This window comes from Pistacia vera, unplaced genomic scaffold, assembly GCF_008641045.1.
Source record: "Pistacia vera cultivar Batoury unplaced genomic scaffold, PisVer_v2 Contig117, whole genome shotgun sequence".
Classification (NCBI taxonomy): Eukaryota; Viridiplantae; Streptophyta; class Magnoliopsida; order Sapindales; family Anacardiaceae; genus Pistacia; species Pistacia vera.
In genome coordinates, this window is record NW_022195215.1 from 859,509 (window position 1) to 884,150 (window position 24,642).

Below are 24,642 nucleotides of genomic sequence, written 5' to 3' on the forward strand. Positions count from 1 at the left end.
GTAATTGGGCGTCCATATAATTATTAATTGGAAGTGAAGGTAAGTATTACAAGTAAAGTGTAGGTGAAGTCTAATAAGTGATGGTGCAATTGATTAAGACGATTCATGATCTGCCTAATATATCCAAGCACATTTTTATTGCCGACCATTTTTTTCAGATGGAAGTTGGAATTAGCACCTCCCATTTGCTTTCATTCAAAATTAGTGGGCAAACGCAAATTAAGCTTTTTTTGGTTTCAAACCTGTTGGCAAATGGCCTTTTGAAACAAGTTAATTAAGTTTATATATAATTAGTAATTGAAAATTTGTTTTAATGCAGTATGATGTTTACCCAACTTGTATATTTTTTAGCAATACAGTTAAAATTTATGATGGGTTTTTTAAAATAATAAATTAGATTAAATGAGTTTCCAAAGGATTATGATTTTTATTTGGAAAAGATAAAGATGAATTCCACAAGTTTAAGCAGATGGGATGGGAGTGGAAAATGGAAATGAAGAAGCACAAAATTTCCACGTCAACCACTGAGTAAAATGAATCAAATATGATGATGAAGTAGACCCTTTTCAAGATTAAATCTATACAGTATATATATCTATCTATCAAACACAAAAAGATTCCAATTTCACCGCTTAATTTGATTTACTTGTTTTATGTCATTCCTCTTCAATTGATTTGCATTATCCTTATCTTATATTAACGTACTTATGAACTCATCATATATCTTCTTCTTTAAATGTTATTATAATTATTTATTTTTTTGGTTAAATATATCATAAACACATTAAATTTAGGTCTTTTTGTTTAAGATTTCATGATCCCATTTAAATTATTAGTGATAAAATCATTTAGGACCTGGGTTATTTTTTATTCAATTAATAAACGATATGTCCAGGCACGTGCTTTCTGCAATTTCAGGAATTCAATAGAGGAATAATTTGTTTCGTCATACAATCAAAAACATAGGAAATTTAATGAGAGAACACTATCAACAGATGAATGAGTTCCTTCTACTATACATTTCAGAGAATGATGCAAAAATCTCTGTATAATTTTGAAACAGGTTGCTGAAAGGCAAGGGAAATATTTGGTGGATTTGTTTAACAAAAAGATTGGAAAGCAAAAGGAGGCAAGGCATAAGTGCAGAAAGCATTTCCCTGGGAGACCCTTTGTTGTACAAGCACCTAGGAAGCATGGCATCGGTTGGCCGCTTCAAGGCTTTGGTGGATCTACGCAATCAAAGGTAAAGTGTTAAGCTTTAATATGAATCCTCAATTTAATACTTAATGGTTCCAAGTGATGAAACTGGGTGATTTTGCAGGATGCAAAGGGCATATCACACGAGGATTTGTAAGCTGGTTGATTTGGCGCTCTGCATATCTGACACGGGTTGTCAGTTGAGGGAACAGGTTTTATGTTGCAGTTAACTGGGCAACTACTTTAGTGTTCGGCAGAGATAACTCTAGGATTGGATAAGTTGAAACGCAGATGCCGTTTGAGAAATGCTTTCATTTGAGCAAGTTCGTCGGCAGATCTTCATAGCTTTATTTTTTATAGGATAATTATATACTTTTAGTGAATCTTGGAAATAATTCTGTGTAAGGAAGGATCTGGGGAAGTTTAAAATAAAGACTTCTTTTTCATATTCCAAAAACAATGAAGAAACAAGCCAATTAGAGCTAAAGCAAAACAAAAATTCTATTTGTCTGAAAAACCAGTACAAACTTTGTACAAACTCAAAACAAAATATCAAGTTGATTCTCATAATCGGCGCTGGTGTGGGAGAAGATTGAAGCGACGGAGTGAGCCAACACAACCAGTATTGCCACCTTAACTTGGCCCCTCTTGGGAATCGGACGGCCACTAGATAACGTCTGAGAGAATTTCCACCGTTGATATAGCCCTTCTTGAGCCTGCCATCTTTTGTAACGCTTAAGCCTTTTTTAAGTCCGAAGAGAAAACGAAGAGAGAGAGGATGTTTTCTGGTGTTGTTATGAGAGGAAGTTGTGGAGGGTTGTGAATTGCCAGCACTCTGGTTTGGTTTATATAGAGGGAGTGATGGGTAAAATGGTAACTGTATTTCTAATTGTAGCTGTATGTTTACTGGGGTGACGATCTTGACCTTTGCTTTCCCAATGTTAGTTGTGTTATATCTTCTAATAATTTTGAAGTTGTTGACCTTAAAGTTATGGTAGAAGGGTGTAAAATAATATACTTTATTTTAAATAATATTTTATCAAAATTTGAATATTATTAAATCAATATAATCTTCGTACTCTATTCAGTTCAAAACCAGTGAACTAAAACAATGGGGTATATAGAAAGTTGAATAATTCAAGGACAAATTTGTCATTTGAGGTTTTATAATAAAATAAGTGGCCTAAAAAACACGTTGCAATTACTTATTGACTCACATTAAAAAAAGGAATAATAATAATAACGTTGTTTTGTCTGTAAATTAGTGGAACAATTTATAAAACATATTAATCCAAGGTCACCTCGTGGATCTTTACTGTCCCAAAGCTTACCACGTGGATGATTCTTTCTTTCAATAATTATCTTCTGCGGGCATACTCAAGTCAAAGGGCTAATCAAGTCAAAGGGCTTATACCAAACTACATAATAATCAAGTTTTGATTCTTTATAAATATAGGTTTCTATCTACTTATATAAATGTGATATTTTGAGAAAAATCTGTTCCATATCTTCCGATTAACATTTAAATATGTTTTCTGTTCGTATTTTTGATTTTAACTTTAATAATAAGCTTATAAACCGAGTAAAAGAACAAATAAGGTTTCATGAGTTTTTAGGTTCGAGTCTCCATAAGTTTAATAGGAGTGATCGTTTTATCTAGTTGTTAATTTCAGGATCTTTAAAGATTAATTGATATACGCATAAGGTAACCCAAACACCTTAATGACCAAAAAAAAAAAAAAAAAAGATTAAGTATATAAAAAGAAAAAATAGCACCATAATTGTGGATGTGATACTATACTGATTTACTGATAGTTTGAATAAGGAATATCAAATTCAAATCCTTGAAAGCGTACGTTTGACTGATAAAATTAAAAACTGAAGTTATATTGTATTAATGTTGGTGGCTGCTGTTATTGCATGATTAAATTAATCAATGATATCAAAGTGAAAATGGGTTGATTCAAGTACTTCTGAGTTCCGTGAATGAACGCATTCTATATAGTTTATGTTTTTATAATTAGATCGTGTTCAAAGAGGGAATTGATTCTTGATGTAGTGTTAATATAGCCACCACTACTTCAACCTTTCATAATAAAAGCAGCAGCCTGGTCCCTTTCCTCATGCATTCACACTAGTTCCTATTTTTTTGCCCACTTACTTGAGTATCCGATTTAAATATTGTTAGATTTTTATTTTGTCCCTTTTTTCGGGTACATGGAAAACATCTTTAATTTTTAACTAATTATTTGCAAATCTTCAGAATCCATGGGTTTGTTCTAATAATAAACTACTGAATATTTTAATTCCAATAAACTTTGAATTGTCTCTTCACACACACCTAATCACTACATTCACGCTAGTTTTTAGATCTTTTGAAAAAGATAATTACGTTTAAACCATTTCACAAACATCTGTGAAAGATAAAGTGGATTTGTCTAAAGCATATTGTCTAACTTTTCTCGTGCACTTACTGTCTTACCGGCGAGAAAATTACTTATAAGGTATAACCCATTTTCTGATAACACGTTTTCAAATTCACAGGCCTAAACTTCTCTCTTTTGGTCGGATGATAAATTTTTAATTATGGAGTTGTTATATTCAAAAATATTATATTGAGTCATGAAGAGATATCTATCACATGTGCAATTTTTGGTTCACTAGTATTGATAGTGTTCCGTGACCTTAGGAATTATATAGACTCTAATGTGGTCTAGATACCTAAGATATCTAAAAAAACCCAAAATCACAGGCCTAAGTGAAACAAACCCCATAACTCTTCTTCTCTTCCCCTCTCCTTTTCTTCTGTTTAAACCTTGCTCCATCTCACTATTAATTCAATCAATCTTTGGCACCCTATTAATAATTGATGAAACTCTAATATGAACATAAAGATTAACTTTCATTAATTTTTTTTTTTTTTAAGTGTTATATATGATTGTATTTATCTTTATATAGTTTAAGGTGTGTTGGTTGGGGTGGTAATAGGGGATTACTGAAGTAATGATCATCTATATTATAATTATCACGTTGGTTGTCAAGTAATATAAGATTCTGATAATCTTCCAAAACCAATAGTAGTTATTATTGATAATCTTATTTTTGTTCAATTTTACCCCTTATTAATAAAATTTAGCAATAATGCCCTAGTTTTAGAAATAATTTACAAAAATACTAATAGATTATTTTATCCTTATATACAAAGTTTTTAGGATATAAATACCCTTGGAATTTTAAACTACCCAAGGGTGGTGGTCGGATTTGGCCGCCACTACCAACCGTGGCCACTGCAGCAGCGACAAAATAGCCCACGACCGGCCGAATCTAACGGTCGAAAATAGCCAAATCTAGTCTGAAATGGTCGTTGTCCGTTGGTAATGGTGGTAGACTGCCAGTATGGCTTGGGGTGGAGGGGTGTTTTGTAAGTTTTAAACTTTTTTGTTGCTGGAGGTTTTTAAGCCAGATCTGAAATGTAAGGGGTTAAAAGAAATTATTCAAAAAAATAATAAAAAATTATTATATATATTTAAAAAGGAGGGCAATTTAGTAATTTATGTAGCATACTCACTAATTTATTCAACAAAACAATATATTAATATAACTTACCACTAATTTATTCAACAAATTAAACATATTTCTCTAAACATTTCCAGTAATCTTAAGGTAATCTATATTTTCATTAATACATTTCAGTAATACAACATTCCTTGAATCAACACCCCCTTAATGTAACTAAACTATTCATATTTTCCTAAAACAAAGACTCAGTGACGGATCAGGAATTTCACTCGATGGGGCAAAAAATAAACAAAAAAAAAAAAAAAAAATAAACCAATCATATTCATATTTTTTTTTCATTATGATGAGCTTCAACAAAATGTTACAAAATACAATAAATATCTTCAAAAAACACAATTTTGTAAAAATAAACAATTTTTCTACAATGTTCCTCGACGAGTTTTCATATTCTGAAAACATGGATAATATCTCATCATCAACTGTATCAAATACATCTTTCGAATTAGGTGACCAAGCAATCATTCATCCATTGATTTCCCATTCAATTGTATAACCAACTTTTCACGAGATTCATTGCAGAAAAAGTCATTTCAACGATCACAGTCGCAACTAGTAAAACCAATGCAAGTTTCACAAGTTTATACACCAACGGATAAAATGTCTTTTTTAAACTGAACTAAAATCTTAGCCAAATCACCAATTCCTTCTAACTTAGCAAAATTCATCACAGAACGTCTGTCAATAACATAGTCCTATATGGTTCTCAATACCATCAATCATGCAGTGAAAAATTAGTTGGATAAATCTGGGCAAAACAGATCAATTATGCTTGTCAAAAGCAGAGAATGAAATACTTGGATATAACATGTCATACAAAGAAGCAGCCTAGTACTAACCTTAGTGAAACGGTGTTATCACTGTAAAAACAATTCAACTCGATAGTGTGCAAATTTTTCATGTGCTTAACTCTATGTCGTGGCTGCCTTCGAATTGCAAACATATCATCCATATTCAAAATGGCAATATCATGTTTTTGACAAAATGAAGAAATTTCACTCAACAAAGATTTTCATCCTTCATCTCTCAACAATGTAACTAAGACTTGACAGGCATAGCATTTACAATGTCTTGATCTTTCTTTGCAATGCTTGTGACAACTCATTAGTAATTGCCAATATACTTTTCAAGTTTCATCATATACAAGCTAAATGCAAAATCAAAGGAATAGATTACATCTAATAGATTTAGGGGTGAAATCAATGAAGTCGAGTATTTGGTAAATCGAATTCAACTTGATCTCTATAGTATCGAGTCGAGTTCGAGTTCAAGCCTGATCGAACTTGAGAAATCAAGTTCAAACTCGAGGTCGGTACTTGAAATTGGAAATCGAGTTTGAATTCAAGTTTGTATAATCGAGCTTTTCGAGTTTTAGTCGAGTTTTAATCGAGGTCAAGTTCGAACTCGATTTCAAGCTCACTAACAGGGGTGGATTACAAATTTTATAACTTTAAATTACATATGACCCCTATAATTTAAAAATTGTCAACTTAACCATCGAGCTTGGAAAGACTTGCGAATATATTGGTCGAGTTTTACTCGATTAACTACTCGAATCGACTCAACTAATGCGAAGTCGAGTTCAAGCCAACATCAAGTATAGTTTGAGTGGCTCGACTTGATTTTCACCCCTAAATAGATTACATGCTTCAACCCTTGTTAGGGATTTAAACCATTACGTGGAAACCCAACAACTTTTATTCTTTTCATTTTCACTCCCAATAAATTTTAAAAAAAATAATAGATCCCTTGCATAAAAATAAAAATCACAAAGAATATGTAAATATATTAGAATTAAAAAAGGGATTTTACAAAAACAAAATCCAAACTTACCGTGGGGGCCGGCTATTCCATTCTCAAAACTCAAAGATTATAAGGATAGAATTTAAATAAAATAAAATAGAAATAGGAAATCTGAAATTTTAAAAAAATTGAGTGGGGGCCGTGGTCCCCACTCGTCATTCATTAAATCCGCCCCTCTAAAGTAGTTAGTAATTTTATTTTCCATAAATCTAGAGTCATTAAGAAAGAAATAGAGATATGTCTTTTGAGCATCATATTTACCTTCAATAACGTGGACCAGAATCTCTGAATAAGTCTGATTGCATGTGAAATTTTAGGTGCAAGAAGGAAGGGGTGAACCATTCAAAATTTTCATAAGAAAGTAGAGAAGAGCATAAGCAAAACAAAATTTCTATTTGTTTGCAATAAAATAGTACAAACTCAACTACTTGAAACAAAATCTAAATTTAATTCTCATAGTCCGCGACTAGTGTGGGAGAAGAGTGAAGCGACAGAGTGAGCCAACCCCACCAGTTGCCACCTTAACTTCGCCCCTCTTGGGAATCGGACGGCCACTAGATAACCTCTTAGACACAATTTGCCCTTGATCATAGCACTTCTGCTCCAGCCATCTCTTCTTCACTACTCTAAGCGCTTATCAGATCCAAGAAAAGAAAAGGAGAGAGATAGAGACGGTTGCTGAATTGGTATTGTGAAAGACAGAGGTTGATGGGGGGTGTGATTTGTGAATGGCAAGAGTCTCAGTTTGTTTATGTAGAGGAGTTATGGGTAAAATGGTAATTTAAGGGAATATATCACTTCGTTTGTAGACTGTTGTTTGACTCGAGTTGAGGATCTTGACCTTGCAATTACCCTGACATATAAATATATGACAAATGAAAACTTTGCAGTAGTATAATTCAAGGACAAAATGTGATTTGAGGTTTACAATAGAGTAAACAACATATTCCCACCAAGGTTTGGTGAATTTCATCCCACCCCTGTTTCATAAATTGCATGTCACCCTTACATTAACATTGCTACTTTTCTCTCAAAATAAATCCTATATCTCAAATTTATCTGAAATAAACCCCAAGGATCCAGACCAAGCCAAAGATTATGGCCTAATTTCGAAACCATTGAACCTCCCTGACACCAATCAGCATCCCCTTATTCTCCTCACCAAAACTCTTAACTTTTCCACCTGATTGCATCGGCGAGGTGCCAAAATTTGACTAAGAAGGTGCGACAAAACGCCAAAACCTAAGGGAGAGGCGGCGGCGATCAGTGGGGCAATTGCGATGACAATTTGGGGGTTTTGATGGGGGAAGCCGATGATGCTATTGGTGGTGTTGGTAGTGGTTTCCAATGCCAAGACTACTGAAATTTGGATGAAATGCCAACTGAAACTAAGAGCGGCGGTCGGCGATTGGGGGTTCAATCAGGCAGGGAGGTTAGGTGTTTTGATGTGAGGGTTGAGGGGATTGTAATGGTGGTGTTGGGAGAGATCGATTGCGCGGGAATAGTGGTTTCCAATGCCAAGACCTACTGAAATTTGGATGAAACGCCAACTGAAACTAAGAGCGGCGTCGGCGATTAGGGGGTTCAATCAGGGGAGGGGTTAGGTGTTTTGATGTGAGGTTGAGGAGATTGTAATGGTGGTGGTGGGAGAGGTCGATTGCGCCGGGAATAGGCGGAATGGCCAAAATCGTTGGTGGGGTGAATTTGAAAAGTCAAGGTTTATTTAAATTTTTTGTGGGGTGAATTAAGAAGTGAAGAGTTATTTTGAAATTTTTATCTTTGAAATGATATTTTACCCTTTTAACTTTAGATTAACATTTATCCATTAATTTAAAGGTAGGAATTGTAATTTATGAAACCAGGGTTGGGAACGTAAATTCGCCAAACCTTGGGTGGGAAAATGTCGTTTACTCTTTACAATAAAATAAGGGAGTTATTTAGTGGCATAAAAATCACGTTGCAATCGTCTGATTCACATTAAAAAGGAACTAGTCGTGTCCTACGTGGGACCACTACCGTATGAATGGTGGGCAATACTCATATGCATATAAAATTATATTATTTTCTTTAGGGTTTGAGGAATTTCGAAATCAGAAATATCTATTTGTCCCTGGACTGATAAAATCTCAAGTATATTGTAATTGTGTAGTTGAAGTGATTGATTCAATGAAATATAAAGTGAAAATGGGTTGATTCAATGAATGAACATTTAGGCTTCGTTTGGTGGGTTTTGGGAATACTTTTAGTATTCCCAAAAAAGTTAAACAGTAAAATACCCAAAAACTCACAATATTATTCAACTTTATTCAACATTTTTTAAACCCTCTAAATTTGTTAATTCAATTAAATACCCCTAAATATTTTTAATGTTTTTGTTACGGCGACTCCGGCACCCTCGGCGGTGGTGGCCGGTGTCCGTATTGAGGGTGGATTGAGAGTGTTTTTGTTAACTTTTAATGTTTATATAAGGGGTGTTTTGTAAAAAAACAAACATAGGGGGTATTAAATTTGTGAATCACATCGTAATACCACCCCAATTCAACTTTTTTTTTAACTTTTTCAAAAAACTTTTCCCAAAAACACAAAATTGTGAACCAAACGGAGCCTAAGTATTTGTGTTTTATTATATTAGTCGTGTACAAGAGGGAATAGATTCTTGGTGTAATGTTTTTAATTAGATTATAATAAAGAATCATTACTTTATTAAAAGCACAAAAGCAGCAGCCTTGCTCATGCTTATAATGCCCACTTATTCAAGTATCTAATTTTTGGGTACATAAAGTAAAAGCATAACACAACATCTTTAATTATTTGCAAATCTTGAGAATCCATGGCTTTTCTGCTCTCAAATAAACAATATTTTACTACCAAACATTAACTTGAGATGATGTCTCTCTCACACAACACTAATCAATCACCCATTATGTTTAGATCTTGAAGATATTTGTGGTGAAAGCATGTTGAAGATGAGGTGTTACCTAATCAACACCATAGTTTTTATATAATAAAATCCAGTAACTTTATAATAAAAAACAAATAGATTATGATAGAATTTTTTTTTTTTTTTCACTATGAATCAACGGTTTTAAGTGGTCAGATTAGTTCATCAGTGAAACAAATAGAAAAAATAAATTAAAACACTCATATTTGACTTTTTCTATATATCTAATAACATGAATCCTTACTTTGTAATGGTGACAATCGAAGAGAAATTAATGAATCAAGTAAAAGGGATTTTATATAGAGGAGAACAAAAATTCAAATGATAGTGATAGAGAGAATTTTTGCCGTGAATCGGTTTGGTAATAACGAAATATTAACTTAGGTGAAAAAAATAGTATTTTGAAAATTTTGTGCGGGGAAAATGTCATTAAGCCAAAACTTGGGTGGGGGAAAAGTCGTTCAGATGTTTACTTTTCGTATGCTAAAAAAAAAAAAAAAAAAAAAAAAAAATCTCTCTTATTTTAATTTTTACACTTGCCCAATTCCTTTAATTAGCATAGCAATTAAAATCTCAATTCTACATAAACAGCATTGGTGATTGCCCATTGTACATTTCTATTTTAACATAAATAAAAAAATAATGAGATAATAAACAAGAGAAATAGATAATCATTCTAATACCATTCAATTTCCTTGTACAAACACTCAAAAATTAACTTTATATTACATGAACGAGTCAAATTAAAAGATCCTCTCTCTCACTCCCCATTACCTAATAATCTCCATCTCTCTCACTCCCATCAAAATTTTGCTTCTGGGTTTAATTACTGAGAAAGTCGGGCACTTTTGCATCTGTTATTGAGGGAGAAGATAGAAGCAAAAGAGTGAGCCAACCCCAACACAATCCCCAGCTTAACTGACCTCTCTTTGGAATCAAACGCCCTGAAGAAAATCTGGGAGAAGAATAAAAAAACACCGTCATTGTTCATCTAGTATTCCTCGCACTTGCCATCTTAGAATCTGTTGGAGAAATTACAGCAACGTTGGAAACAAAGAAAAGAGTGAGTGAGAGAGAGAGGTATTTGATTAGTCAGTGCTTGGTTGAGTGGCACTTGGCGGTTTATATAAAGATTGCATCCTCTGTCATACAGGAAACAAGGGCGATTGAGTCACTCACAATTCACAGGTGTTAAAGTGACGAAGTGAAGAAGAAGATAGGATGATGGAGATGCTCTACTGTTTTTGATAATGGTGATAAAATTATATTGCAAGTAGCATATTGTTCACATGGGAGAATCTTTTTCGACTTTTGAGTAAGTGGAGGCTTAGCCAATAAGTCTTGGTCATGAACAGGTGACGAAAGTTTGCAAGACTTGCTGACTCAATTGCTTGAAAGAGAACATAGAATTCACTGAATCCGGACTTTATATTTGCGTAAGGTTAAGAGAGACTGGAGACATGGTGGTTTTGGGTCATATCATTTCACATTCAACATAAAAAAAGACCCACTTAATTGAAATATGATGTTCAATTTGACGAAGTTTTAAGATTCAAGCAATTGGGATAAATCCAGATACTCTAGTGACGGCGAGATCGTCCCCACCAGCTAAAGTATATGGTTCATTTATCTGAATTTTCATATTCAACCATGGAAGTTGCGCAATCAAGGATTTAGTCTTTTTTTTTTTTTAATGGGGTGCCAGACTAGTTTTCACACCTCAACTAATTCTTTGGGATCCTGAAACAGATCGAGTAAAAGTTTTAGTGATTCCCTATTCGCATCCGAGGAAGAATTGAACTCAAAAATCTCTTAAGTAATGCATTCAAAAGTCCCTATCAAACCACTCAATCACCCAGAGTTAGTTAGTCAATGATTTAGTCCCTTGGATGGTTAAACACAATCTTTTTACTGGGAGTAATACAACTTTTTTATACAAATTTTCTATATAACATATATAGCACAAAATATGGTTGTATGGTTTTAAATTAAAATTAACTTTCACTCAATCATCTTTTGTCACATAAGTTTACGAGAATGTGTATGTGTAGTATTATTATTAATGTAAAATCTTCAATCCCATCATGATTAAGATCAATCTTTTTCTTCATTTCTTAAGTTAAAAGGAACCCACCGCTAAGGCAATAACTTTGTGGATGATAGGCTAGTGCTGGATAGCAAGTATATGAGTTCGTTAGCGATGTGGAGTGAGGCCCATGTTAAAAAGCCAATACTTAAAACAAACACCCATGAGCTATGAACTATGTAAAGTTACTTAAAGTTTGACAATTTATTCGATGGGTATACTAAACAAATCTCACAAACTTTCTTTTATAAACTTGATGTAGCACTGAGTTAAATTATCACATCAATTCACGGCTTTGACAAAACAGAATGACAATTTCTAGGGATGAACGGTCGGTCATCGTTAGAAACGATCATCTATAAGGAAGAAATGATCGTTCCACAAGAAAAAATACGACTTTGACTAAACATGAACGACTGTTCTAGATGAATGGTTTTCATCATATAAAGAACGACCATCCATGAGGAAGAAATGGTTGTTCCATAGGAAGAATGACTTCCCTATAAAATGGGCGTTCCTTCAAGTGGAATGACCATTCCATAGGACGAAATGGTCGTTCCTGGAGATTGAAGACCTTTCCATAATGAATGGTCGTTCCTCATCCAAGGAATGAATGTTTCATCTAAGGAACGACCATCTCATTATAACGGTCGTTTCTATGGAGGAACAACAATTTATTAGTTCCAGTTGAAATCATTCTGCGACAGTTTCGATGGGGGCTGCCAACTCAGGTGCCACGTGCAGTTTATGAGAGAAAGTTGTGAAAATACATTTGTTAGGTTATCTTTATTTTTATTGGATTGTCTGATGGAAAATATTTGGATGTTTCTATACCTTAAAATAGGCATGGCAATTGGGGGGGGGGGGGGGGGGGGGGGGGGGGGGGGGCGCGTGGAGGGGATCTCATTACGTACTCATCCCGCCCTCAAAATCACTCCCCACCCCCGCCCCATCCCCTTTACAGGGAGACAAGAATTCCCCTTCCCCGCCTCCAAGGAGAATGTGGAGGGTCGTCCCCGCCCGTTAATTTATTAAACATAAATTAATTGAACATACCAACACAATAGTAATCTTGTCCACATGACAAATACTAAATTAATCGTTTAAACATAATTAATTATACATAAATATGGGTAAGGGGTTTTCTTGTTCAATTGTTTAGGGTGATGGAAATGGGAAAATATGAGTTTATAAGTAGGATAATTGTATAATTAGGTGAAACATAGGAGTATTAGTGAAAAAAAAAATATATATTATATATATATATTAATTTATAATTATATACAGGGCGGGTGGGGGGAATGGCATCACCTACCCCCGCCCATCCCCGAGGACTGGGATTAAAACACCCGCACCGCCGCCCTATCCCCAAAAAAACCAAGGCTTCCGCCCCATATGGGACGGGTCCCCGAAATCCCGGGGACCATTGCCATGCCTAAAAAATCAATTAAAAAAATATATTTAAATAAATTTTAATTAATCCAGATTAACCTTTTCCAATCTCTTTTAACTTCTCCACTTTCCTAATTTTTTGTAAGTTTCTACTTTCAACTTTTGTTCTTTCTTAAAAACTTATGTTTAGAAACGATATGGAAAGCCCATAAAACCAAGATTAGAAAGATATTTATTGACATGATTTTGAAACAATACCATACACAAAATTTTATATTCTACGAAATCAAATCATTTATAATAAATGAAAAGAAAAAAAAAAAAAAAAAAAAATCAAGTGATTTACTTCAACCTAAAAGTTATACACAGAATATGAAAGTAAAGGTAAACAAATTTGAAATTTTTCTTTAAGATAAATCAAAATTAAAAAGTCTATAGAATTGATTTAGTGCATAAATTCGGAAAATAAAAAAATTAATTAAATTTAAATAAATAGATTATGACATTAAAAATTGCAAGATATTAAAATTATAAAAACTAAAAATAAATAATAATTGAATTCAATAAATAGATTATGATCTTATAATTGCAAGATATTTAAAACTTTAAAAACTAGAAAAAACTTTTTAAAAAATCATAATATTGAGTTCGTTTTGGTATTTGCATATACAATTATTTTAAAAAATTTTTAAATTGATAATGAGGCTTAAAAAGTTTTTTAGTGGCGCTTGAATAACAACACTCTTGAGTTTATTCTCCTCAATGTAATGTTGTTTAAGTTTTTGTTATCAAAATAATATTTTTAAAAATAATGAATTTATACAAATAATTAAATCACTTCTGCCCTGAGCTCCTCCTCTCCAGTAGTTTCACTTTGCATCTTACTTCTCTCATCTCCCTCATTGCAGGTTCAATAGGTGATAGCTTCTAAATTGTACTGAAATCCTAAAGCTGTTGAGATTTTCACACTCTTAACATGGCATTGGCCAGAATTGCTAGGAGTGGATTCAGAAGGTCAGGAGGTGCCATAGGCGGTTACTCACTTCAGAATAATACATTCCGTGAGGAAGTACCCGCATTCAAATATTCCTTACCTTCCCTTGAAAATGTCTCACCACATGGCAACCTATCATACTTATTTAACATTAGGAAGGCAAGTTCCTTGGGTAATTCGAGCAGGGGAATCAGGACAACCCCACATTTTCAATTTCAAAATGCAGAGAGAATTGCGGAGGAGTCTGAATCAGAATATGAGGAAACAAGGTATGCAGGGCTAGAAGCAACAAAGCCAGGTGAAAAGCCAAGGGTGGTTGTCATTGGTACAGGTTGGGGTGCATGCCGGTTCCTTAAAGGACTGGATACCAAAATTTATGATGTTGTTTGCATATCTCCAAGGAATCACATGGTCTTCACACCTTTGCTTGCTTCAACTTGTGTTGGAACCCTGGAATTTCGCTCTGTAGCTGAGCCTGTTAGTCGGATACAGACTTCGTTAGCAACAGAACCCAATTCATACTTTTATCTGGCTTCCTGCACTGGCATTGACACTGACAAACATGAAGTGAGTGACTTCTTCAACCACAATTATGTGTTAGCTTAATTATTATTTACATCCAGTTTGATGGATATAAATGCAGTATCATTAATATGGCTAACTGTAAACTGAGATGTCACTAATTGATGTCATTGGCAGATATTATGTGCATGTCAAATGAGGTGGTTCAAACTGCCATGGAAGCATCAATATAGCCAACTGTCCCCTTTTATGATATCTAATAAAAACATGATTATGAGAATGAATTGATTTGTGAAAGTATCTATGCTGTTTGTCAAGTCTCTAGTTGACATGGATGTCTAATCGCTGTTGTTTTACATTCTGACTCGATCATATATTTTTTATAGGTTTACTGTGAGACTCTCAGTAATGGAGCATTGCCTAATGAGCCCCACTACTTCAAAGTTGCATATGACAAACTTGTAATTGCTGCTGGAGCTGAACCTGTAACTTTCGGCATCAAGGGGGTGAAGGAAAATGCATTTTTCCTTCGTGAAGTAAATCATGCCCAAGAAATAAGGAAGAAGCTTCTCTTGAACCTCATGCTTTCAGAAAATCCAGGTGAGCTGGTTTCTCCATCTTGAGATCTAATTTTTAATCCTAGAAGGTTTTGTGAACTTGTTCTCTTTGATAGCCTTGGATACAAAGTGATGCTGTTCTTTTGTGTTGTGCCATTACTGAAGTAATAACTTTCTTGTATGACTGATTTTGTTATCTTGAAATTCAATATATTATCACAGGCATATCAAAGGAAGAGAAGAACCGCCTTTTACACTGTGTTGTCATTGGTGGTGGCCCTACAGGGGTGGAGTTTAGCGGTGAATTGAGTGATTTCATCATGAAAGACGTCCGAGAACAGTATGCTCACGTTAAAGATGATATTAAAGTTACCCTCATTGAGGTACATAGAACTCTACTTAATTTTTGGCTGACCAAGTATGAAGAAATGAATCATCATGTCATTACCTATGAAGTTAAACCAATGCTTTTATTCAACAGGCAAATGAAATTTTATCATCCTTTGATATCGGGCTGCGGCATTATGCAATAAATCACTTGAATAAGGTAACTTGAACTGCTTTCTGTATCCTGGAGAATGTTTCAGACTTCAGTATAATTCTTTGATCCATCTCTGACATGGAATTTTGTACCAGTCCGGTGTTCGCCTCATGCAAGGTGTTGTAAAAGAGGTGCATCGCAAAAAGATAGTTCTCAATGATGGGACTGATGTTCCGTACGGCCTCCTGGTCTGGTCTACAGGTGTTGGTCCCTCTCAGTTTGTAAAATCACTAAATCTTCCCAAGTCACCTGGTGGAAGGTATAAGAAGTAGCATTGTCTTCCTAAGTTCCATCTTTTCATTTTGTTTCTCCGTATCTTAATTTAGATTCCATAGTCTAATCTTATTGACTGATACAGGATTGGTATCGATGAATGGTTGAGGGTGCCGTCCGTGGAAGATGTATTTGCAGTTGGAGATTGTGCTGGTTTTCTTGAACAGACAGGGAGGCCAGTGCTTCCTGCTCTAGCACAGGTCAGATCCCCTCTGCTCTAACAAATTATTTCCTCCTATGATACATTCTGATTGGCTCTCTGGTATCGAATGATACACCATAGAAATCACAATTTGTGGAAATCCTCATTTTTCCTTAAAACTGAGAGGACTTCTGTTAATGGCAAATTTTATGTGATTGAGTTTAACAGAGCCAATGATTGGTAAAACTCTAGAATATGAATAAACTATGAAAGTGTTCAATAATGAGTGATCTTGTTAAGGCAGTGCTTTCCTGCAATTCAGTAATTCAATAGAGGAATAATTTGTTTCGTCATATAATCAAAAACATAGTAAAATTTAATGAGAGAACACTATCAATAACAGATGAATGAATTCCTTCTACTATACATTTCAGAGAATGATGCAAAAATCTCTGTATAATTTTGAAACAGGTTGCTGAAAGGCAAGGGAAATATTTGGTGGATTTGTTTAACAAAAAGATTGGAAAGCAAAATGGAGGCAAGGCATTAAGTGCAGAAAGCATTTCCCTGGGAGACCCTTTTGTGTACAAGCACCTAGGAAGCATGGCATCGGTTGGCCGCTTCAAGGCTTTGGTGGATCTACGCCAATCAAAGGTAAAGTGTTTTAAGCTTTAGATATTGAATCCTCAATTTAATACTTAATGGTTCCAAGTGATGAAAATCTGGGTGATTTTGCAGGATGCAAAGGGCATATCACACGCAGGATTTGTAAGCTGGTTGATTTGGCGCTCTGCATATCTGACACGGGTTGTCAGTTGGAGGAACAGGTTTTATGTTGCAGTTAACTGGGCAACTACTTTAGTGTTCGGCAGAGATAACTCTAGGATTGGATAAGTTGAAACGCAGATGCCGTTTTGAGAAATTGCTTTCATTTGAGCAAGTTCGTCGGCAGATCTTCATAGCTTTATTTTTTTATAGGATAATTATATACTTTTTAGTGGATCTTGGAAATTAAATTCTGTGTAAGGAAGGATCTGGGGGGAGTTTAAAATAAAGACTTCTTTCTTCATATTCCAAAAACAATGCAAGAAACAAGCCAATTAGAGCTAAAGCAAAACAAAAATTCTATTTGTCTGCAATAAACCAGTACAAACTTTGTACAAACTCAAAACAAAATATCAAGTTGATTCTCATAATCGGCGACTGGTGTGGGAGAAGATTGAAGCGACGGAGTGAGCCAACACAACCAGTATTGCCACCTTAACTTGGCCCCTCTTGGGAATCGGACGGCCACTAGATAACGTCTGAGAGAAATTTCCACCGTTGATCATAGCCCTTCTTGAGCCTGCCATCTCTTCTTTGTAACGCTTAAGCCTTTTTTAAGATCCGAAGAGAAAACGAAGAGAGAGAGGGATGTTTTCTGGTGTTGTTATAGAGAGAGAGTTGCTGGAGGGTTGTGAATTGCCAGCACTCTGGTTTGGTTTATATAGAGGGAGTGATGGGTAAAATGGTAACTGTATTACTAATTTTGTAGACTGTATGTTTGACTGGAGTTGACGATCTTGACCTTTGCTTTCCCAATGTTAGTTGTGTTCATATCTTCTAATAATTTTGAAGTTGTTGACCTTAAAGTTATGGTAGAAGGGTGTAAAATAATATATACTTTATTTTAATATAATATTTTATCAAAATTTGATATATTATTAAATCAATATAATCTTCGTACTCTAATTCAGTTCAAAACCAGTGAACTAAAACAATGGGGCATATAGAAAGTTGTATAATTCAAGGACAAATTTGTCATTTGAGGTTTTATAATAAAATAAGGGAGTTGTTTAGTGGCGTAAAAAAACACGTTGCAATTAATTATTTGATTCACATTAAAAAAAGGAATAATAATAATTACGTTGTTTTGTCCGTAAATTAGCTGGAACCAATTTGGTATAAACAATGTTTAGTTCCAAGTGTCACCTCGTGGTGCGTTTTTAAAACCATACTTTAATCTTTACTGTCCCAAAAGCTTACCACGTGGATGATTCTTTCTTTCGATATATATCTTCTACTGGGCAATACTCATGAAAAAGGGCTAATCAAATCAAAGGGTTTATACCAAACTTACATAATAATCAAGTTTTGATTATTTATAAAGTACAGGTTTCTATCTACTTATATAAATGTGATATTGTGAGAAAAATCTGTTCCCATATCTTCAGATTTTAACATTTTAGATATTTCAGATCTTAACGTTTTAAATATGCTTGTAAACCGAGTAAAAAAAGTAAAATAAAGTTTTATAAATTTTTAAGTTCGAGTCTCCATAGACTTTAATAGGAGTGGTCACTAAAGATTTTATCTGATTGTCAATTTCAGGATTTTTGAAGATTAATTGATATACACGTAAGGTAATCTGAACACTTTTAATGACAAAAAAAAAAAGATGAAGTATAATAAAAACAAAAATAGCAGCATAATTGGGATGTGATTACTACGTTGATTTACTGAATAAAACCAAAATATTATGTTGAATAAGGAATATCAAATTCAAATCCTTGAAAGCGTACGTTTGACTGACAAAATTAAAAGATGAAGTTATATTGTATTATATGTTGGTGGCTGCTGTTATTGCATGATTAAATTAATTCAATGAATATCAAAGTAAAAATGGATTGATTCAACGTACTTCCTGAGTTCCGTGAATGAACGCATTCTATATAGTTTATGTTTTTATTAAATTAGATCGTGTCAAAGAGGGAATTGATTCTTGATGTAGTGTTTAATATAGCCACCACTACTTCAACCTTTCATATTATTAAAAGCAGCAGCCTGGTCCCTTTCCTCATGCATTCACACTAGTTCCTATTTTTTTGCCCACTTACTTGAGTATCCGATTTTAAATATTGTTAGATTTTTATTTTTGTCCCTTTTTTCGGGTACATGGAACAACATCTTTAATTTTTAACTAATTATTTGCAAATCTTCAGAATCCATGGGTTTGTTCTAATTAATAAACTTACTGAATATTTTAATTCCAATATAACTTTGAATTGTCTCTTTCACACAACACCTAATCACTACATTCACGCTAGTTTTTAGATCTTTTGAAAAAGATTAATTACGTTTAAACCATTTCACAAACATCTGTGAAAGATAAAGTGGATTTGTCTAAAGCATATTGTCTAACTTTTCTCGTGCACTTACTGTCTTACCGGCGAGAAAATTACTTATAAGGTATAACCCATTTTCATGATAACACGTTTTCAAATTCACAGGCCTAAACTTCTCTCTTTTGGTCGGATGATAAACTTTTTAATTATTGGAGTTAGTTATATTCAAAAAATATTATATTCGAGTCACTGAAGAGATATCTATCACATTTGTGCAATTATTTTGGTTCACTAGATTTGTATAGTGTTCCGTGACCTTAGGAATTATATAGACTCTAATGTGGGTCTAGATACCTAAGATATCTAAAAAAACCCAAAAATCACAGGCCTAAGTGAAACAAACCCCATAACTCTTCTCTTCTCTTCCCCTCTCCCTTTTTCTTCTGTTTAAACCTTGCTCCATCTCACTATTAATTCAATCAATCTTTGGCACCCTATTAATAACTATTGATGAACTCTAAATATGATACATAAAGATTATACTTTCATTAATTTTTTTTTTTTTTTAAGTGTATATATATGATTGTATATTATCTTTATATAAGTTTAAGGTGTGTTTGGTTGGGGGTAATAGGGGATTACTGAAGTAATGTCATCTTATATTACTTAATTATCACGTTTGGTTGTCAAGTAATATAAGATTCTGATAATCTTCCAAAACCAATAGTAGTTATTATTGATAATCTTATTTTTGTTACAATTTTACCCCTTATTAATAAAATTTTAGGACAATAATGCCCTAGTTTTAGAAATAATTTACAAAAATACTAATAGATTATTTTATCCTTATATACAAAGTTTTTAGGATATAAATACCCTTGGAATTTTAAAAAACTACCCAAGGGTGGTGGTCGGATTTGGCCGCCACTACCAACCGCTGGCCACCACTGTCAGCAGCGACAAAATAGCCCACGACCGGCCGAATCTAACCGGTCGAAAATAGCCAAATCTAGTCGTGAAATGGTCGTTGTCCGTTGGTAATGGTGGTAGACTGCCAGTAATGGCTTGGGGTGGGAGGGGTGTTTTTGTTAAGTTTTAAACTTTTTTTGTTGCTGGAGTGTTTAAGCCAGATCTGAAATGTAAGGGGTTAAAAGAAATTATTCAAAAAAATAATAAAAATAATATTATATTAATATTTAAAAAGGAGGGCAATTTAGTAATTTATGTAGCATACTCACTAATTTATTCCAACAAACCAAATATATTAATATAACTTACCCACTAATTTATTCCAACCAATTAAACATATTTCTCTAAACATTTCCAGTAATCTTTAAGGTAATCTATATTTTCATTAATATAACATTCTCAGTAATACAACATTCCTTGAATCATACACACCCTTAATGTAAACTAAACTATTCATATTTTCCTAAAACTAAAGACTCAGTGACGGATCCAGGAATTTCACTCGATGGGGGCAAAAAATAAACAAAAAAAAAAAAAAAAAAAAAAATTAAACCAATCATATTCATATTTTTTTTTTCATTATGATGAGCTTCAACAAAATGTTACAAAATACAAATAAATATCTTCAAAAAACACAATTTTTGTAAAAATAAAACAATTTTTCTACAATTGTCCTCGACGAGTTTTCATATTCTGAAAACATTGGATAATTATCTCATCATCAACTGTATCAAATACATCTTTCTGAATATAGGTGACCAAGCAATCATTCATCCATTGATTTCCCATTCAATTGTATAACCAACTTTTCACGAGATTCATTGCAGAAAAAGTCATTTCAACGATCACAGTCGCAACTAGTAAAACCAATGCAAGTTTCACAAGTTTATACACCAACGGATATAAAATGTCTTTTTTAAACTGAACTAAAATCTTAGCCAAATCACCAATTCCTTCTAACTTAGCAAAATTCATCACAAGAACGTCTGTCAATAACATAAGTCCTATTATGGTTCTCAAGTACCATCAACTCAAGTGCAGAAAAATTAGTTGGATAAATCTGGGCAAAACAGATCAACTTATGCTTGTCAAAAGCAGAGAATGAAATACTTGGATATAAACATGTCATACAAAGAAGCAGCTCAGTACTAACCTTAGTGAAACGAGTGTTTATCACTGTATAAAACAATTCAACTCGATAGTGATGCAAATTTTTCATGTGCTTAACTCTATGTCGTGGCTGCCTTCGAATTGCAAACATATCATCCATATTCAAAATGGCAATATCATGTTTTTGACAAAATGAAGAAATTTCACTCAACAAAGATTTTCATCCTTCATCTCTCAACAATTGTAACCGTAAGACTTTGACTAAGGCCATAGCATTTACAATGTCTTGATCTTTTCTTTGCAATGCTTGTGACAACTCATTAGTAATTGCCAATATACTTTTCAAGTTTTCATCATATACAAGCTAAATGCAAAATCAAAGGAATAGATTACATCTAATAGATTTAGGGGTGAAATCAAATGAAGTCGAGTATTTGGTAAATCGAATTCAACTTGATCTCTATAGTATCGAGTTCGAGTTCGAGTTCAAGCCTGATCGAACTTGAGAAATCAAGTTCAAACTCGAGGTCGGTACTTGAAATTGGAAATCGAGTTTGAATTCAAGTTTGTATAATCGAGCTTTTTCGAGTTTTAGTCGAGTTTTAATCGAGTTCAAGTTCGAACTCGATTTCAAGCTCATCTAACAGGGGTGGATTTACAAATTTTATAACTTTTAAATTACATATGACCCCTATTAATTTAAAAATTGTCAACTTAACCATCGAGCTTGGAAAGACTTGCGAATATATTGAGTCGAGTTTTACTCGATTAACTACTCGAACTCGACTCAACTAATGCGAAGTCGAGTTCAAGCCAACATCAAGTATAGTTTGAGTGGCTCGACTTGATTTTCACCCCTAAATAGATTACATGCTTCACCCCTTTGTTAGGGATTTAAACCATTACGTGGAAACCCAACAACTTTTATTCTTTTCATTTTCACTCCCAATAAAATTTTAAAAAACTAATAGATCCCTTGCATAAAAATAAAAATCACAAAGAATATGTAATAAATATATTAGAATTAAAAACGGGATTTTACAAAAACAAAATCCAAACTTACCGTGGGGGCCGGCTATTCCATTCTCAAAATCTCAAAGATTTATAAGGATAGAATTTAAATAAATATAAATAGAAATAGGAAATCTGAAATTTTAAAAAAATTGAGTGGGGGCCGTGGTCCCCACTCGTCATTCATTAAATCCGCCCCTCTAAAGTAGTTAGTAATTTATATTTTCCATAAATCTAGAGTCATTAAGAAGAAATAGAGATATAGTCTTTTGAGCATCATATTTACCCTTCAATAACGTGGACCAGAATCTCTGAATAAGTCTGATTGCATGTGAAATTTTAGGTGCAAGAAGGAAGGGTGAAACCATTCAAAATTTTCATAAGAAAGTTAGAGAAGAGCATAAGCAAAACAAAATTTCTATTTGTTTGCAATAAAATAGTACAAACTCAACTACTTGAAACAAAATCTAAATTTAATTCTCATAGTCCGCGACTAGTGTGGGAGAAGAGTGAAGCGACAGAGTGAGCCAACCCCACCAGTATTGCCACCTTAACTTCGCCCCTCTTGGGAATCGGACGGCCACTAGATAACCTCTTAGACAAATTTCCGCCCTTGATCATAGCACTTCTTGCTCCAGCCATCTCTTCTTCACTACTCTTAAGCGCTTATCAAGATCCAAAGAAAAGAAAAGGAGAGAGATAGAGACGGTTGCTGAATTGGTATTGTGAAAGACAAGAGTTGATGGTGGGTTGTGATTTGTGAATGGCAAGAGTCTCAGTTTGGTTTATGTAGAGGGAGTTATGGGTAAAATGGTAATTTAAGAGGAATATATCACTTCGTTTGTAGACTGTTTGTTTGACTCGAGTTGAGGATCTTGACCTTGCAATTACCATGACATATAAATATATGACAAATGAAAACTTTGCAGTAGTATAATTCAAGGACAAAATTGTGATTTGAGGTTTACAATAGAGTAAACAACATATTCCCACCCAAGGTTTGGTGAATTTCATTCCCACCCCTAGTTTCATAAATTGCATGTTCCCACCCTTACATTAACATTGCTACTTTTCTCTCAAAATAACTCCTATATCTCAAATTTATCTGAAATAAACCCCAAAGGATCCAGACCAAGCCAAGAATTATGGCCTAATTTCGACACCATTGAACCTCCCTGACACCACCATCAGCATCCCCTTATTCTCCTCACCAAAACTCTTAACTTTTCCACCTGATTGCACCTCGGCGAGGTGCCAAAATTTGACTAAGAAGGTGCGACAAAACGCCAAAACCTAAGGGAGAGGCGGCGGCGATCAGTGGGCAATTGCGATTGACAATTTTGGGGGTTTTGATGGGGGAAGCCGATGATGCTATTGGTGGTGTTGGTAGTGGTTTCCAATGCCAAGACCTACTGAAATTTGGATGAAATGCCAACTGAAACTAAGAGCGGCGGTCGGCGATTGGGGGGTTCAATCAGGCAGGGAGGTTAGGTGTTTTGATGTGAGGGTTGAGGGGATTGTAATGGTGGTGTTGGGAGAGATCGATTGCGCCGGGAATAGTGGTTTCCAATGCCAAGACCTACTGAAATTTGGATGAAACGCCAACTGAAACTAAGAGCGGCGGTCGGCGATTAGGGGGTTCAATCAGGCAGGGAGGTTAGGTGTTTTGATGTGAGGGTTGAGGAGATTGTAATGGTGGTGTTGGGAGAGGTCGATTGCGCCGGGAATAGGCCGGAATGGCCTAAAATCGTTGGTGGGGTGAATTTGAAAAGTCAAGGTTTATTTTAAAATTTTTTGGTGGGGTGAATTTAAGAAGTGAAGAGTTATTTTGAAATTTTTATCTTTGAAATGATTATTTTACCCTTTTAACTTTAGATTAAACATTTATCCATTAATTTAAAGGTAGGAATTTGTAATTTATGAAACCAGGGTTGGGAACGTAAATTCGCCAAACCTTGGGTGGGAAAATGTCGTTTACTCTTTACAATAAAATAAGGGAGTTATTTAGTGGCATAAAAATCACGTTGCAATCTGTCTGATTCACATTAAAAAAGGAACTAGTCCGTGTCCTACGTGGGACCACTACAGGTATGAATGGTGGGCAATACTCATATGCATATAAAATTATATTATTTTTCTTTAGGGTTTGAGGAATTTCGAAATCAGAAATATCTATTTCTGTCCCTGGACTGATAAAATCTCAAGTATATTGTAATTGTGTAGTTGAAGTTGATTGATTCAATGAAATATTAAAGTGAAAATGGGTTGATTCAATGAATGAACCATTTAGGCTTCGTTTGGTTGGGTTTTGGGAATACTACTTTTAGTATTCCCAAAAAAGTTAAACAGTAAAATACCCAAAAACTCACAATATTATTCAACTTTATTCAACATTTTTTAAACCCTCTAAATTTGTTAATTCAA

The 24,642-nt window shown here is 34.1% G+C and overlaps 1 protein-coding gene across 1 annotated transcript in view; it reads left to right on the forward strand.

The window, feature by feature from the left end:
* Window positions 1-17,093, forward strand: part of LOC116107110 (internal alternative NAD(P)H-ubiquinone oxidoreductase A2, mitochondrial-like) — a 35,121-nt gene extending 18,028 nt beyond the window's left edge. Inside the window, exons 2-9 of the mRNA XM_031393408.1 lie at window positions 13,904-14,556; window positions 14,898-15,111; window positions 15,291-15,451; window positions 15,550-15,615; window positions 15,705-15,868; window positions 15,968-16,082; window positions 16,496-16,678; window positions 16,763-17,093. Coding sequence (XP_031249268.1) covers window positions 13,972-14,556; window positions 14,898-15,111; window positions 15,291-15,451; window positions 15,550-15,615; window positions 15,705-15,868; window positions 15,968-16,082; window positions 16,496-16,678; window positions 16,763-16,918 — 1,644 coding nt within the window. The 5' untranslated portion in view covers window positions 13,904-13,971 and the 3' untranslated portion in view covers window positions 16,919-17,093. The remainder of the gene's footprint in view (window positions 1-13,903; window positions 14,557-14,897; window positions 15,112-15,290; window positions 15,452-15,549; window positions 15,616-15,704; window positions 15,869-15,967; window positions 16,083-16,495; window positions 16,679-16,762) is intronic.
* Window positions 17,094-24,642: the final 7,549 nt, after the last annotated feature.